This window comes from Echinops telfairi, unplaced genomic scaffold (assembly GCF_000313985.2).
Source record: "Echinops telfairi isolate 266 unplaced genomic scaffold, ASM31398v2 ScPeMD7_6;HRSCAF=24_1, whole genome shotgun sequence".
Taxonomy (NCBI): domain Eukaryota; kingdom Metazoa; phylum Chordata; class Mammalia; order Afrosoricida; family Tenrecidae; genus Echinops; species Echinops telfairi.
Window position 1 is genome coordinate 3619197 of NW_022103903.1, and position 17532 is coordinate 3636728.

The following is a 17532-nucleotide window of genomic DNA, read 5'->3' on the forward strand; positions in this document are numbered from 1 at the left end:
ATGCTGGCCTACCTAACAATAGGATTGCATTGGCAGCAGATTCTTTACTGTGACTCTTCTAGCCAAAGTCTCTAACGTCCACCAAGGGACCTTCCCTGCGTGGGTCTGGGAAGGTGGGGGAAGATATTGATGGGGTTCACCTACACATAACTGTGAACAGGATTCTCTGGAGTGCCATCTTGCCCTGTAGAAAACAGGCCCCTGAGAATCAGGAAGAGGCATCTCATCACCAGCAAGAGCCAGGCGTGCAGTGCATCCTCAGGGGCTGCGCTTCCTGCGCAGGGAACCTCCAGGGTCCAGAAGACAGCGGTGACATCAGAGGTACCGCAGCAGGACCCAGAGCCCGAATCCGGAGCATGGGATGGGCTTCCCAACCTATGGGGTAAGTCAAGCTGAATGCTTTTGTGCAGGAGGCTGAGTGGGGTGCCTCTGGGCACTTGTGTCAGGGACCTGGGTTCACTGACCCCTGGAACTTGAGCTTCCTGCCTTTGGGTTGAGGCTCAGAGTGGAGTGGTATGCCTCGTTGGGCATTTATTAGCAGACCCGAAAGACCTTTGTAACATATCCTGATAAACAACTCAATCCTGAGCATCTCTCACTGAAGTTGTTACCTTCTTTACTAAGTCCTTTAATCAACAAGTTTGTCTGTGAGTTCTATATAGCCACTGCAACACATATTAGATCTTAGAAAGGTAGAAAACATTAATTAGGACAATTCAAGAATAATAGCTTTTCATGCATAACCAACGGAAAGGCAAATAATGATAAGTTAAAATATGTAAGTAATATCATGGCTGCAAGTTCTGCTGTAATCAACAGCAGGTAGGGTGCACAGATTGGGCCGTGGGAGATATTGCTCATGTCCCCATTACAGGGTAATAATCACAGACAGCTTTCAGTAATGGCTCCCAGCATACATCAGCAGCAGCTAGCACCACAGAAAAATATAACTATTATTTTACTTTGAAGTTAAAATAAGTAACACATTCTAAACTTAGTGTTTCACTCCAAAAAGTTATAATGTTAATATATTGGCTTAGCTATAAAAGCAAGTCTCCATGGCTTATCTCTTCTTTACTGAATGAATTTTTAATAGAAAGACTTCCAAGTACTCTCTATCACCCATACATGATCAGGCCAAAAACAGCAGCTAGTATTAAAATAAAGAAAACTGGGAGATTTTAAAAAATGGCAGATACTTTATGTCATAAATGCATCATAATTTCTAGTTGTCAATAGACATGGTATTGATGATTTTTGACCCGTGCCTCCTGTTTAATATACCAAGGTGCTGTTGAATAGATCACTGGGTGAGGATATTTAATTCAGCTTCTAATTGTGCTCATGCTTATTGCTGTAACATATCTTAGATATGTGAATTGATTAGAATAATTTCAAGATCCAAAAACGTAGTACCACAGAAAAAGAATTTATTTTTATTAATTCCATTAAACAAGACATATAAACATATACATGACTATGCACATATACAAGGAAACATTATTATAGTTGAGATAAAGCATTTTAATATGCATTCCATATAAATCAGCTAATATAAAATAAACATCAGCAAAAGCAATTTTACAACTTGTTTTTTATTGACCGAAAGTAAAAGACACATTTTCTTAGAATTACAATTACTGTTTTAGGTCTTCAGAAAAACTGGGATATCATGATTTACCAAAAGAGTAAATGATACTAAATGAACAAAAGATTACAAAATAAAACTTATGCAAACTTAAGCATAGCTGGATTCAGGGGTAATTACTTTTATAGTTTCCTGGATACAATGGTTAATTTTATGTTAACACAATTTGATAAAGGGGGCAATGATCCTGGTCACTCAGGGAAATAATCTTGATAATTTGGACCAAGAGATATTAGAACAAATATGCCCTCCAAGTACATCTTTTAAACCTACTGTATACATTAAACAGAAGTAAGTACACTGCATGAGTGATTCAAATCTGAATGAGAAAAGATTCTGATAAGAGAGTCAGAAAAGTAAAATGGTTTTAGTATTATATGAAATATTCCATTTGAAATACTAGTGCAGGTGGCTTGAAAAAAAATCTAGTCTAGTATTGCTGAAATTTCAGAAATAGTTCCCCTACTTTTGATGAAAACCTTAATATTTATTTGCATATACAAATACTGAATTTTAAACATCTTACAATTTGGTAAGGCAAGTGCATTTTGATAAGCTTCTACATGACAAATCTGTTGATGAGGAGCACAAAACATACATTTTCATGTGGGTCTCGGAAATCAGGCCTCTTCAATTGGGCAGATCCACATTCTGAAGGATGAGGGCCACTCGGCTTGGAATGTACACCTAAGTGAACACACGCAGGTCAGTGTCACAGGAAGGAATGCGGAACGTTATCACACTGCTTAAACGACTGAATCTTTGCAATTCCATTTGTTTGCTCTGAGAAGGCTCAAGGCCAAAGCTTCCAGAGTTCTGGCATCTAAGACGATTCTAAAGCAACGACCACTAGAGGGCTCCATACAATTTGCAAACATTAAGTTTGTTGGCTAAGAGCAGGCCAGGGCACCTTTTGGGTGGTGAAGGACAGCTGCCCAACAGGTCACAATTAGAGAGAATCAAAGTAAAACAGAAAGCATTGTTTTGTATCAATAGTGTCATTTACAGTTTCTTTTTTGTTCCCCTCTTTTTTTTAAGGACAAAATCATAAATGAAACATAAGTGATTTTTAGTGTATTTTAGACTCTTCTCCAATCTAATGAAACAAGGTTGACATTTCACTAAAAGTAAAATATGCACGGCCCTGAACCATTTGCGCCTTGCCTAGCCTCTTCTTCCCTCATGCGCCAAGCTCCAGCCCCAAGGGTCTTTTGATTCATGAAATACACCCAATACGTCCCTGTCCCTTTCTCTGGGTCTCTTTGCCATGCTGTGCCCTCTGCCCAGAACACTCCTTGCCTCAATGGTTCCTTTTATCTTGAATCTCAGATATAATCGTTTCATGGGCAGGCATCCCGTGACCACCCATAGGACTGATAGGTTCGTCATTTTACCTGATGGCAACCTTTTTGTTTGTATCACAATTGGCGATCTGTTTTTGTTTGCATCCACAATTTGTTTTGTTTGTATCCACAATTTGTGATGTTTTTTCAAGTTTACTTCCTGATTGTATCTAAACATTATGATGACAGAGGCCATGTGCTTTTTATTTCTATTTCTTAGTATAATATCTGGACAAACTAGGGGTTAAAGATAACTAAATCAAAAAGCAGCACTAGATAAAAAGAATAATAGTGGGAGTAACATGAGCATATTTCACATGAGAATATCTAATATACTTTCATCTGAATAACTTATAAAACTGCAAGGTAATTTACATTTCTGGATGGTCATCTATTTTATACATATCCAGCACTAGTAACCAAGCAACAAATAAAAATGATATTGTAAACGGTTATTATTATTGCAGTAATGAATCTCTACTCATGATTTTAATACTATATTATTTTCAGGCAATTTATTTCGAAGTGGAAGCTTATCTGATGGTTTTGATAAAAGAAGGGGAGAAGGCTTTCATTGCTCAGACCTAGAATGGAATGCGTAAAGCAAACCCGGCAAAGGAAAAAAGATGGAGAAAGAGCAGAGTACAGCAGGCGGTTTTCATTAACTAAAGCTACCCTGTGCCCAATGCAACCCCACTTCAAAGGAAGAAAGTTTTTCCCCTTAAAATATTTAACCCACACTTGGCAGTATTAAAAGAATAATAAACATGCCAAGGCAGTTGTTTGATTTTAATATCAATATTAAAGTATTTTGACAATGATGGAATTTTGAAAAATTAGTATTAAAAGTATAAAGGATAGTTTTTAATTTTTTTTCAATGAAAAGTAATAGTGATTTAAGAATGATCACCATCTGAGAAAAATTCCACACATGATAACAGTCATTCTGTACAGTCAGTCAGTCAATACTTTCAAAGGGATAAATCTTATATTCTTGCAGCATAGTAAAACTATGTACTTAAATGCAGCATAGTAAACTATGTACTTAAATCTGTTTCCCAACAAGTTACACATTTTTAATGACTTATAACTAAAACCACATGAGACTTAAACTGCCAAGGAGTCCCCATCCATTTAGTATCTTCTTTTTGCCTATGAAAGACAAGGTCTTATAAAGTTAGTTGAATAGGCAACACTAGAAGTATCCATTAACAAATATAAGGTGAACTATTGCCACTGATCTAGGCAGATCAACTCCAAAGCAGCATAGTCTACAATTGAGTTACAGATCAAAGCATCCCAAACTAAAGCAAATGAGAAATGAAAGAAACCAAGACTCAGACTCAGCTTATCCCTTCCCAAACTCGGATCAAATCAGGCTTGAATCAAAGGACAGTGGCATGTGCTCCAAAGAAGTGTGCCGAGTACTCATTCAGGGTTCTGTTTCTGGGCTGTGCAAATGGTTACCTTGCTTGACGACTACCAGAAAGTTTGAAGGTGCGAGTACATGCAGAGAGAAACAGAACAAAGGCCTGGTTATCTACTTCCAGAATCTCACCCACGGACAACCCTTTTGCGCTCAGGTTTACTCTGACACACACGGGATACTATAAGTCACGATCAAGTACATCAGCGGTTCTCAACCTATGGGTCCTCACCCCTTTGGGGGTCAAATGACCCTTTCACTGGGGTCGCCTGATTCATAACAGTAGCAAAATTACAGTTATAAAGTAGCAACAAAAATAACTTTATGGTTGGGGTCACCACAACATGAGGAACTGTATTAAAGGGTCCCAGCATTAGGAAGGTTGAGAACTACTGAACTAGATGATAATTGGCTAATGGTTGTATGTGTTTAGTTAAGAGAGTCAATGGCAAAGCGGATTATACAAAGAATGAGTCTGAATTGTTTCTACCACTAAAACTGAAAAGAGCCTAAATTTCATAGTAGTACCAGAAACAAAATGAAAGAATTCCCAGGCCCTGCTACATTAAAACTAACTTCATATGATATGATAACTTTCTAAAAGAAGGTAAGAAGATTCTGATAAGCCGAAGCCTCCTGAGAAAGTTACAGTGGAACACATGGACAAGGTAGGCTTATGACAAATACAGGCACGACCTTGCTCAGTGTGTGCCATCATTTATATGGGCAGGAGCAGTCAAGGTGAGTCTCTTGTTTGGATTTCATGTAGTTCCCATGTCTGCCCTGTTTGAGTCATGCCTTCATAACAGTTTCATTAATGAAAGTAAGAACTGTCTCCTAACCAAATGAAATCAAATCAAACCAAACCAAACTCAACAGCCATCAAGTCATTGCCAACTCAGAGGGACCCTGAAGGACAGGACGAACTGCTCCTGTGAGTTTCCCAGACTGTAATTCTTCATGGGAGTCAAAAGACCTCTTTCTCTTGAAAAACCATCTCCTACTGGACATTTCTGAATGACTGTATTTTCATTTACAATGTAAATAATATTTTTTTTTATTCCTTGGAATCTTTGCTGCTTCAAATTTAAGCGTTAAAATGGATTAACATAATACATTCAAGGTATGCAATACATGCATATATATATATAGTTTCCTATTTTGATATTTAATGGTTAAAAATCACTTCAACGAATTTTAATAAATGATGCTGGCCATTTTATGTAAGGAGCTTTATGATGCCAATTCCATACACACGTAGACTATCTACTCAAAACTTTAAATTGATAATTATACAGCATCGTTAACAGGGATATTGTGTAATTATATTTTTCACTTCAATGTTAATTACCAGAATGTGCTTATGTTGCTCCAGAGCCCTTGCAGCATAGGCAATATTAAGGGATTTCTCCAAGCAAGTGGATTTTTCTTAATTATGATCATCTATGGAATTCTGAGTTTTCTTCTATATTATGGTTTCAAGTATATAGATACATTTTCTTAGTGGTTAGCAAATATCTCCCAATTATACTAAGGAACTTTGAGACAATCACAGATTGTCCTTATGATGAGGTAATTACAGATATGAACAAGTTGGGGTCCCTATAATCTACTGCAAGGTAAAGGATTGCTCCCAGGTTTCAGTTGATATATGCATGGCTTTATTCCCAACACAATGCATTTAAACGTGCCTCTGGATTCCATGGATGGCTCCAGACCAGGACTCTTAGGAATACATTGGTCTTATCCTCATTATGGTGCTTCTAAAAAAGCCCCCGATGTCCAATCCAAACAGTAGCTTTTAAGGGATCTGGTGGGTCAGTTAAATTCTCTGCAGAGAGGCCAGGTCATAAGGTTATGGTGACTGTTTGGGGAGATTCTTCATAGATCTTTTACAAAGGATATGTGATTATGAAGTTATTTTTCAGAAAACTGAAAATTGCACTGGTGAGACAAAGGACAGGAGTTACCCCCCTTATCACCACAATGCAGCTGCTTATTCTTTAATGGTAGCAAGAGCTTTTCTATAATAATTTCATTGTGAAACCTTATCCCATCCCTCCTACTTGATTTTGTTCCTTCACACTTCTTTTTGTTTGTAAAACTGAAAGGACATTTAACAGGAAAAAGAGTGGACTCCCTCGCGATGCCCAAACTACCATTTTGACGTGCTGTACACTGAAGGGACATGATTCTTTGGGGGAATGGTTAGAGAGATGAACCACCACATCTAGAAAGAAGTGCATAGATGGAGATGGGGGAATATGTCAAGAAATGATGGCTTCCTCTTTTGATAGTTTGGTATAGGAATGTTTCCCAAAGGAGTCCTGGTGACTAGTACATTGTGCATTGTGTTGCTAACTGCAATGCCAGTAGTTCAAAACTGCCACCCATACTGGGAGCAAATGACAGGGCTTTCTACTTCTATAAAGAGTTCCAGGCACAGAAACGCACAGGGGCAGTTCCACCCTGTCTTACAGGATTGCTATGAGTCGGAACTAACTCAAACGGCAGGGAGCAAATTTCCCAGCATCCTCTTTGACTTGCCCTCACATGGGGAGCCCTTGTAGCAAAGTGGTTAAGAGCTTAGGTGCTACCTGAAAGGCGGGCAGTTTGAACTGAGCACTCCTTGCGTGGGAGACACATGTGGCGGTCTCTTTCTGTGAGATTTACAGCCTTGGGAAGCCTACGGGTGCTTTTACTCTGTCCTCAAACGTCACCGGGAAGAGGAATCAACTTGAAACAGCAGCTATCATTTGAGTATTGTCTGTGAAACTCTACATTTATAATTTTAATGGCATATTAAATTTTAAAATAATTTTGAAATAGGCAGCAGTAAAAAGAAACATGAAAATAATATAAATCAATTTGAAGATCAATTAATGTTTAAGTGCATTTAAATATAAATCTTTTTTTTTTTAAGTACATGAAAATAGAAACTGTGTAGCATGCCTGTCAAAAGATAATACCTTTATGCTGGTAAACAGATGTACCATGTTCATTCATTAGTCATTAAGAACTAGACTAAGATCACGTTGTGAACATGTGAGACACTATCATATATGGCTATGAAATTGGTATTTTCTAATTACATTTATTTAGTTATATTTCCAGTTGCCATTGCGTCGCTTCCGACTCATGACTGCTCTATGTGTTGCAAAGTAGAACTGCACTCCACAGGGTTTTCATGGTTGAGGCCCTTTGGAAACAGAAAACCAGGCCTTTCTTCTGAATCATCTCTGGGTGGATTTGAACTACTAACCTCTCAGTTAGTAGCCATGAATTTAACTGCATGTAGTTAACCATCCAATTAACTCATGTACTTAACAGGGATTCCAGTTATGTTTATAGGTATACTTATATTTATCTGGTTTATATATTTATAAGCAAACATTCACACAGAATTAAACTGTATATAATCCAATTTCAGTAATTGGATAGTCAAATATATATGCTACTCTATCTGCCCAACAACCTTTTACTTAAACCAAGTCGGCTTTTGAACACCCAAATTTAGAATGTAATAAATGGACCTACTTGCTATTGATAAGGAGTCTAATTGGTAAATACATTAATGTTAAAGCTACTGCTTTAGTCATATTTTCATCATTGATAACTCTTGAATATTATAAAAACATCTAACTTATTTAAAGCTCACCTACTGCCATCTCCCCTCTGTGTTAGGAAATTTGAATTGATGAGTCAAAGAAGAAAAGGAAACGCCTCTCCTCCCAGTACCCCGATTAACCGAGAAGTTAACATATAGCCCCCAGAGCAGGATCAGAAATAGAGAAATTACTGTGCTAAAATGAACTTTCCAATGACTGCCAATAAAGCACAATGAAGTTCTTCTCTGTCACCTCTTGGCATTTGCGAGCTACTCCGGCCTTAGCACATAGGTTTCAGTTGTAGGACACACGCACTCATGCCCTGGCTTCACCGTTTCAACTGAAGGAACACACAAGGGCCATGCTGGAGCTGTCTCTGCAGATGCTGCAGCAAGCATGGCTAGTTCAGGTATCCTTCGAGCTGTTTGTTGCTATCTTGGAAAAGAGATTGGGGAGTTATTTACCAGATCCTATGGATTACTGAGCCTGCAAATGAAACTTTAGCAAATGTGTATGAGCGACGATGGGAAGACTTTCCCTGGAAGCGGAAACACGTTGTACATTGCCCACCTGCCCTCCTGTTGCTCTCAGTGTGGAAGCACTGATACCACTGGCTGTGCTCACATACCTCCACAGAAAGGGCTTATGGTCATGTTCAAGGAGCGTGGTTGACTCACACCACAACTGAGTTCATTTAAAAAGGTGCTCTATTATAATGAGACTTCCTGGTTCTAAGCACTTTTTATGTGCTTAGATTTTCTCCACTAGCTACTCCCAGGATAAGTCTGGCAAGAAGAAAAACTTTCATTGGCTCATTTCTATACTCTCATCCTGGCATTGAAATCAGTGGTCATTCCATTTGGAGCCTAAAGACTCACTGAAATAAATAACTCTTAAAACACTTGCAGAGATCAAAAGCACATGCTGCAGCTAGGAACACAACTCTAACTTTCCTGAACAAGCTGCATCTGAAATCTCGGGATGCTATTACAGGCTATTCTATTTCTAATGTGTGTGTGCGGCTGTGTTCCTCTACCTGTGATTGAGATTTACACGATATCCTCATTCCATCTGCTAATTTAGAACTGCGCACTCCACGTTCGTGAGATCAATTCGATGAGTTCTTGAGAAGCTATCTCCTGACTGCTGCTGCCACTGGTTAGTTACCTTGTTTTAACTAGGACAGAATACCTTTGCTCATAAAGTCAGAAGGAGAGATACCAAGACGTCTTCTGTCTACATCCAGCACTTGTGGGTCTTTTACCTAAGACTGACATGTCTCCAGAGTCAGCAGAAAGTCTTTAACGGTGTGTCCCCAAAAACCTCGTGAACGGACATGATTTGAAAACCTCAATCACTATCGACTAGACATGATAACAATTTCAAGTATGTGCACAATAACATATGAATCTAAAAAGCCTACAAAAGCTAATGAGTTTATGACTTATAAGAATTCCAGGCTGTAGAGATGATTCTTCTTCTGTTATTATTCATCTTCATGTACAGATAAGAGATGGTGAAGCATAAAACATTAATTACCCACATTCTCATGGGTAGTAACTAGCAGCAATAGAGAAACGTGTTCCCGGTTTCTCTCATCACCACATTTTGTGCCTTTTCATCATAGTACCAGGCCGCTCCCATACGGAAACAAAGAAACCGTAGTGGATCCACTAACTTGTATGAAGGTGGGCTGCACCAAGGCGCTGCTGTACGAGTCCTTCAAACCCCTTTCGAGCTCACATAGTGGTTGAAGTTTAGCTTTTACTGTGATTAATTGCTGCATATTCATGACTCCTCTTAACTGAATTATCTTTCCAATACCTCCGGGGTCTGGAGGAATAATTTTGGGTATTTCTAAGCATTAAGGCAATTTTCTAGTGCATTTCTGAAGTGTTAACATTTTTGCTTTTTAAAGTCAATCTTATTACATGTTCCCAGTAGATGTTGGGGAAAACTATAGCAACACAATACCTTTGAAGAAAGAGGCAGATCTTTGAGCCTTCCTTTTAAGAATACACAGGCATCTATTTGTTAAGGTATACCTATTTCTTTATGTAGCTTTTTCTTTATCAACACACTCTGCAAACACATATAAGTTGGGGCAAAACTATCGCCGTTGTACTTTCTTTCCTCTATACTAGTCATCAATTCCATCTTGCATATCCCTGCTCTTTTTAGTCTACTTTCTTTCATTGTCTTTGCCACAAAAATCCTGTATCTGAGAGTGGATAAAGAAGCGAGTACTGACACGACTCTAGGAGATGGCTGGTTGACAAACGGGAGGCAGGAAAAACATACAGACTCTCCTACTTCCCCTATCATGTCTCAAGTTGGAAAGATGGAGGACTTTCATGCAAATCAGAGGTTTCAGTTATGATACAGTCATCCATTTGCTAAATACATCCTGACCTCATGAATTTCTGTAAAATTTAGTCCAGGATCTCTCATGATTAAAACAAGGCAAAATGAAAAATAGAAAGATTGAACAATCAGTAAAAGAAACATGAAAGTTTTAAAACATAGAGATGTGGACCTGTGAATATACTGTAGATCTAGGAATGTGCCAAGTCCTATGTTTTTTAAAAAAGCATTTAAAATGAAGTCATTTAAAGCAATGTGAAAATTCCACAAAATTAAAATTAGTTACATAAAATAATGCTTTTCTCAGGAATATGTAGGGCAGCAGAGAATTTTGAACCTATTATAAAATTCAGTCTTCAACTTACTACGTGAAAAAAGATACATATTCATGATTCTTTTAAAGTGTTTAAATTAAATTTTATTACATAGCCATAATTTTTCTGCTGAATATAATGTATTTCAGTAAAAGCAAGAAGAACAGAAAGAAAGAAGGTTTTAACATAAAGAATTAAAATATTCATAATAAAATGAATAATACATATCTGCTTTTCACATAATTTTTGAGAAATAATGTATAATTCTATTAATGTGAAAACCCCATAATTGTTCCCCCCAATCCATTACTGTTTTTTAAAAAAATGTTCAAAACCCAAGTTAGTCCAACACCACACACAACGCCTGGCTCTATTACCTAGTAAATGGCTTTTAATTTGGCGTCATGCCCCTTTCCTTGCCCCACCCCTCTCTCAGCATCACTTCCTCGTGGAGGAGGGGTTTCTTTGAAGGTAACATCACTTACATGAAAACCAAAGACAAAATCAAAACTGAATGAAGAAATATTTCAAAACTTACCAAAAGAGAATAGGGGCGGCCATTGTGTTCAAAAGCCTCAGAAAAGTAATCGGTGCTGTGGTCAAGTCTCTGGTGCCCTCCATACTCGGGTGCATCCGAATCCAGCACAATTTTGAATGTACAGGCATTAAGGAAGTCACAATTTTCCAGCAATTGCATGAGACATTTTGAAACATGTTCTGAGATGGAAATTTAGAAGTTGCTATCCTGAATGCTGCTAAATCATGCATCTAGACCTCTATCGATAATGATGCCATTTTAAATTAGAGAAGGCTCCTCTGGATTGACTCATTTCTTCTTTAATATTTCAGATATTCTCAAGAATGGAATGCTTGCTATCCTCCTATTACAGCATATCTAGTGCCATCCAGCCTAGGACTGAACATGCTTGTTAGCAGAGAATCAACTTTCTCTTGTGAACACATTCCAGCTGCTGGCAGTATTTCACTGTACTGGTTCCTTGGTACTGTTCTTACTCCGAAAAGACGTAAAGAGTACATTCAGTAACTTCTCTATAAAATAACCTTGCAAGTATTTAGTAATAGCTATGCTATCTCCTTGTGTTCTCTAAAAATCAAACCAAACTCACTGTTGTATAGTATACATTCCAACACACAACCCTAAGTATATGGTATATGTTCCAAGCCATAGAGCCCTACTGGGCAGAGTAGAACTTCTCCATAGGTTTTCTAAGGCTGGAACCTTTATGGAAGTAGACCGCCACATATTTCTCCTATGAAGTGGCTGGTGGGTTTGAACTATCAACCTTTTTGTTAGCAACTGTGAACTTAAAAACTGTGATAACATGTCTTATTTATGTCTTCTAAGTATATTATTAAATGCATACTACATATAATCCCAGAACTTCCAGCTATTCCTCATTAGATGTGCTATTTGAGCTTCTTAATCTATTTCGGAATTTGTCCATTTTCCTAGATTCTGATTGATACGAAGGATACAGAAATGAACAAAGCACCCATCAGCACCGCAGACAGAAGCAGTTTTATTCCCTTCCCCTGGTGATAAGCACAACGCTACTGTCGACATAGTGAGGTGCAGGGACGGTGAATTACTGAATGTGGCCTTCTAACTCAATCTCTAACTTCTAACAACCTTTCCCTGCATGGGTCTGGTAGGAAGGTGGGGGAAGACACTAATAAGACTCATCTGTGAGTAATTGTTAACAGGATTCCTTGGATTGCCATCCTTCTGTGAATAAATGGATTCCTCTGAGAACTAGAAAGGACGACCTCACTACCAGCAAGAGCCAGAAGTGTAACATGTCCCCTGGACCTGAGATCCCTGCGAGTGAACCTCCTGGAGCCAGAAGACAACTCGAACATCAGATGAGCAACAAGCGAACCACGAGTCCCAGCAGGAGACAGACAGGCGGATTTCCCAGTCCAAAGAGCAAACACATCCGCTCCTTTGGGCAGTCGGCTGGCTTGCGGAGTGGGGTGCCTTTGGGCACTTAACTCAGGGAGCTGGGTTCACTGAACCATGGAGCTTGAGCTGAATGCCTTCGGGTTGAGGCTTACAGCGGAGTGACATGTCCTTTGGGCTTCTAGTAGCAGACCCGGAAGAACTTTGTAACATGTCCTGATTGTACATCTGTATCCTGAGCATTTCTCATCTTCACTGTAATCTGTCAACTTCCTTAGAAACCTCTAGAACTGACACTTTTCTGTAAATTCTATGTGACCCTTGCACTGAATTATAGAACCTAGAGGAAAAGCAGATAGTGACTATGGAAGTGGCAGGACATGAGGTTATACAAGCATTCAATCAGTCATGCTACAGCTGGATCATGTTGTAATCACGTATTCTATAATTTCTTTTCCCAATGAGTTCTTAGGCATGCTAGCATCACTGTATTTACAACTCAATGTATCTCAGCTATATTATTGCAGAACACCTAGATGTGGCGAATGGTCAATGGGCTAGGATGCTAACGAAAAGGATGAAAGTTCAAAGTCTATCTAAAGGCACCTTGGGAAAAAAGCCTAGTATTTTACTTCTAAAAATCAGCTGATGTGTGTGTGTGTGTGATCTACTATGATAGAAAGGAGGTGACTATGAACTTGAGTTGACAGCAACTAGCAGCTGGAACAATAATTTTTATTATTATAAAAATTAGTTGTTCAAATTGTCTAAAGATGGTATTTATAAAAATCACAAACTTTCATAGTCACCTTGTATCTTGTAGCTCAAAAAGGCATTCTTGTATTGGTATATAACTATTTCATATGAGAAGTATTTGTATTATTTATTTTTTATATGTAATTAAAAAATCATTTTATTGGGGGCTCGTACAACTCTTATCACAATCCATACATACATACATTGTGTCAAGCAAACTTGTACATTTGTTGCTAGCATCATTTTCCAAACATTTTCTTTCTACTTGAGCCCTTGGTATCAGCTTCTCATTTTTTCCCCTCCCTCCCTCATGAACCCTTGATATTTTATAAATTTTTATTTTTTTCCACATCTTACACTGATAGTTATCTTCCTTTACCCACTTTTCTGTTTTCCATCTCCTGGGAGGGGGTTATATGTAGATCATTGTGATCAGTTCCACCTTTCTCCCCCCACATTCCCCTTACCCTCTTGGTATGGCTACTCGCAATATTGGTCCTGAGGGCTTTATCTGTCCAGGATTCCCTGTGTTTCCAGCTCTTATCTGTACCAGTGTACATGCTTTGGTCTAGCCAGATTTGTAAGGTAGAATTGGGAACATGATAGTATGTTATTTTAAATCCACCCCAAATCATCACATTAATAGTACAAGTGGATAATAACAGAAACATGATGTATCATTTTGAGGAAGAGGTAGCCTCTATCTTGTGAAGAGATACAGCAAAGGTAGTCACCAAAGGAGTTTTATTAGGCATGTTACATTTTCATCAATCTAAATCTGCATGCTCTGATTAAATGTTATCATTTTAAAGAAAAGATAATGGACAGAGGGATGGACAGATAGATGGATATATAGATGAGTGATAAAGTGTTTCAAAATATGAGTAGGCTCAGGCACGTTCTAAAATCATTCAGTGTAACTAAAATTAAGCATACCAGTTTAATGATAAAATATGGGTAATGAAGATAAATTACTAAGCACAGCATAAAATAAAGCATAAATAGAAGTTTAGTGTTCTTTATTTCATCACATACTTCTATAAATCTTCAATGAGTACAGTTTAGAGAATTAAGTCCTGGGGTACTTACAAAGATGAATGAATTAGAGTATCTTTTACTAAATTGCTAGTTGGCAATATATATTATTGGCAGGAGTGAATGAAGAAAGCAAGTATACACCAAAATTAGTGTCCCTGTCCCTGTGAAGTGAGGATCAATAATTGTGTTATTATAAGGATGTTCTTATAAGGGCTATTACAAGGGGCATATTTTAAGAGTGTCACTGAATTACCATTATGCTATTATAATTGCCTGGGTATCTACATATGTATTAAGCACTGTCATTGACCAAATTATGTTAATATGCATATTACTAAATTTCAAAGAATGAGGTTTTTAATTAATAAAATATAAAGTAAAAGTCACAAAATTATTAGAAATTTTTGCCTTTCTATTCAATGAAATGTTACAAAGATCCATTTATTTTTTATATTGAAAAGGATCATCATACTGAAAAGGTTAGAATCAGCTTATTTAAAACATCTAAGCTTATAGTTATAAAGGAAAAGTTTACAAAAGCTGTGCAGAAAGTTCCAAATGTCACTTTAGAGATATTTTCCTGTCCCATAATTTAAAGAGGAACCTCAATGGCCTAGTGGGTTGCTTGTTGGGCTGCTGAAGACAAGACCAGCAATTAAAAACCACCAGCTTGCTGATACCAAGGGCTCAAGTAGAAAGCCAATGTTTTCAGAATGATGATGGCAACAAATGTACAAATGTGCTTGACACAATGGATGTATGTATGGATTGTGCTAGGAGTTGTACGAGCCCCCAATAGAATGATTTAAAACATAAAAATAAAACAATACCCCACCCCCACGCAGCTGCTCCGAATGAGAAAGATGGGGGTTTCTACTCCTGTAGAGACTCCTGTACAGCCTCAGAAACTCACAGGGAGCATACTACTCTGTCCTATCGTGGGTCACTGTGAGTTGGCATCAACTCAATGGCAGTGAGAGAATTTAAAGAAAAACACTCTGCTGTGGCATTTCTTTGAAAGAGCCCAGCCTGTGTCTTTATTATCCAGGGAATATAACAATTTCCTTTAGCAAATATAATCTTTAAACTTGAGAATTTCTAACAAATCAAAACACTGGGCTAAAAGTAATATTTGCAAAAACATAAGTGTTAAGTGCTCTGTGTTTGTACATTGATCATACACATTACTCAAGTAAAAAAATATGCAATCTTTGGGGGATGGTGATTAAAATGAGAATAGAAATTAGACAGTTTTAAAGTTACCTAAGTGAATATGTTTATTTACTTGGCTCATATTTTAAAATATTAATGCTTCTTTGAATCATTTTAAATTCAAGGACTTCCTAAGTATTTTATATATCTCTCGACAGGTGGAAGTAGATAAGAAGTTCTAAGCATTATTTTATAATCTGCCTCCTGAAATTTGGAGCAGGGAAGAGCCATGTTCAGAAGGCAGCCTGTGCTAATAAGATTAAAGAACAGTGAAGGCATGAAGACTCTTAAACTCAATGGCTCTTCAAATACTTCAAAAGCTGCTGTGTTTGCTCAGCCACTTGATAAAGTGTCTGTCCAAAGTATAAGAACTTTGATGGAAGAAGTACTATCATTTATATCAATCTACACTAAACTCACTTTGCTCCCACTGATGAAGCTGAGGACATTAATTGTAAGGTACAACCCCTGAGATTTCAAATTGAGTGAGAAGAAACGGGGCTTTCCAGTGATTAGGTGACCATAAAGGCGGCAAAGCTGATATGTTACACATATCTTCAAGTCTAAAACATCATTCATTTTAAGTTAAATTATTTTACATATGTCCACCAATAAAGTATTCCAATTCATAACAAACTACAATGTAAAAATAGAGTATTTTAGTATATCTGTGAATTTTCAGATACATTATTGTTTCTTCTAATTATTAAGTCAACACAGCGCTATGATCATGATGTCATGAAAAAACTACACCAATCATCAAAGACAAAAAATGTCCATATAAAATTCTAAGGACCGCTCTAATTGAAGTACGTGAACAATGTGGTGGAAAGAAAACAGGAGCTCAAGACAAAGGGGATTTTATGATTTTAAATGTCTAATGATAATTATCTGGTATAGATATTGCCACCATTCCAAAACCCTTCCCTTTTATACTTCATAAATTCAATTTTATTTATTTCCAGGAAGGATTTATAAAGTCTTTGGTTAGAGTTGTATCGATGGCATCTCAGATAGATCTGTCCCTTTATGTTTTATAAATATACTATCACTTATCTGGTTCTTCAATTTTAATTTGATCTTCTCATGTCTTCATCTAAGCCTCTGTATGCTTGGAGTCTTGAAATTTAATTTAAGAGTGCACATGAAAACACTTAACCTTATTCTTGCAACAGTAGCTTTCCAACTGTAGATTGTAATGTAGTGATGAATACTCAGATAGTTAGATTATGCCTTGTTTACTGTCTTGAATGAGAGAAGACCATTGACTACAATTTTTAGTTACCTTTGATCTCTTTCCAAATGCATTTGTAGTAAAGGCATAAATACCATGCTGCTGTGCTTATTATGAATGTATATTGTTTTAGTGTGTTGTGTGTGTGTGTATGCACCTTTCATTTAAGCATTTCTAGTATTGCTTCTGTGATGTAAATCATATCCTGCACTTATGAATTCTTCACTGGGAATGAGCATTCTGGTGCTTCAGTTATTTTCTTAAAAACCATGTACAGCAGCAATGTGATGTTTATGAATATATTACTTTCACAGCAAATTATTCATTTAGTATTGTCCTTACCTTAACTTTGCTTCTAAAAAACTCATGCTCTGTCTTGTTTTTGTGCATGTTATTATCTCCGCAGGTCTGTCTAAATAAGATAGACTGGATGAACAATCTGGAGGAGAAAACAACAAGACTGACAGTTCCGGTGGGACATGGGATAGGGGGAAGTTGGGGGAAAGGAAATGGTGTTAACAAACCGAGGGACAAGGGAACAACAAGCGATCCAAATTGGTGGTGAGGTGGGTGTGGGAGGCCTGGAAGGGCATGATCAAGGGTAATGTAACAAAGAGAAATTGCTGAAACCCTGGTGGGGACTGAGCAAGATAGTGGGACAGGAGGAA

The 17532-nt window shown here is 37.6% G+C and overlaps 1 protein-coding gene across 2 annotated transcripts in view; it reads right to left on the reverse strand.

Annotated features, from left to right (window-relative positions):
- Positions 1-1413: 1413 nt before the first annotated feature.
- The window catches only part of GBE1 (1,4-alpha-glucan branching enzyme 1), a 383033-nt gene continuing 366914 nt past the window's right edge, over positions 1414-17532 (reverse strand). Inside the window, exons 15-16 of one of the 2 annotated variants that reach the window (XM_004706425.2) lie at positions 11242-11359; positions 1414-2335 (exon numbers count right to left, since the gene is read on the reverse strand). In XM_004706425.2, the coding sequence (XP_004706482.1) occupies positions 2279-2335; positions 11242-11359 (175 nt within the window). In that variant the 3' untranslated portion in view covers positions 1414-2278. The remainder of the gene's footprint in view (positions 2336-11241; positions 11360-17532) is intronic. The other variant, XM_045286245.1, reaches the window with a different exon arrangement.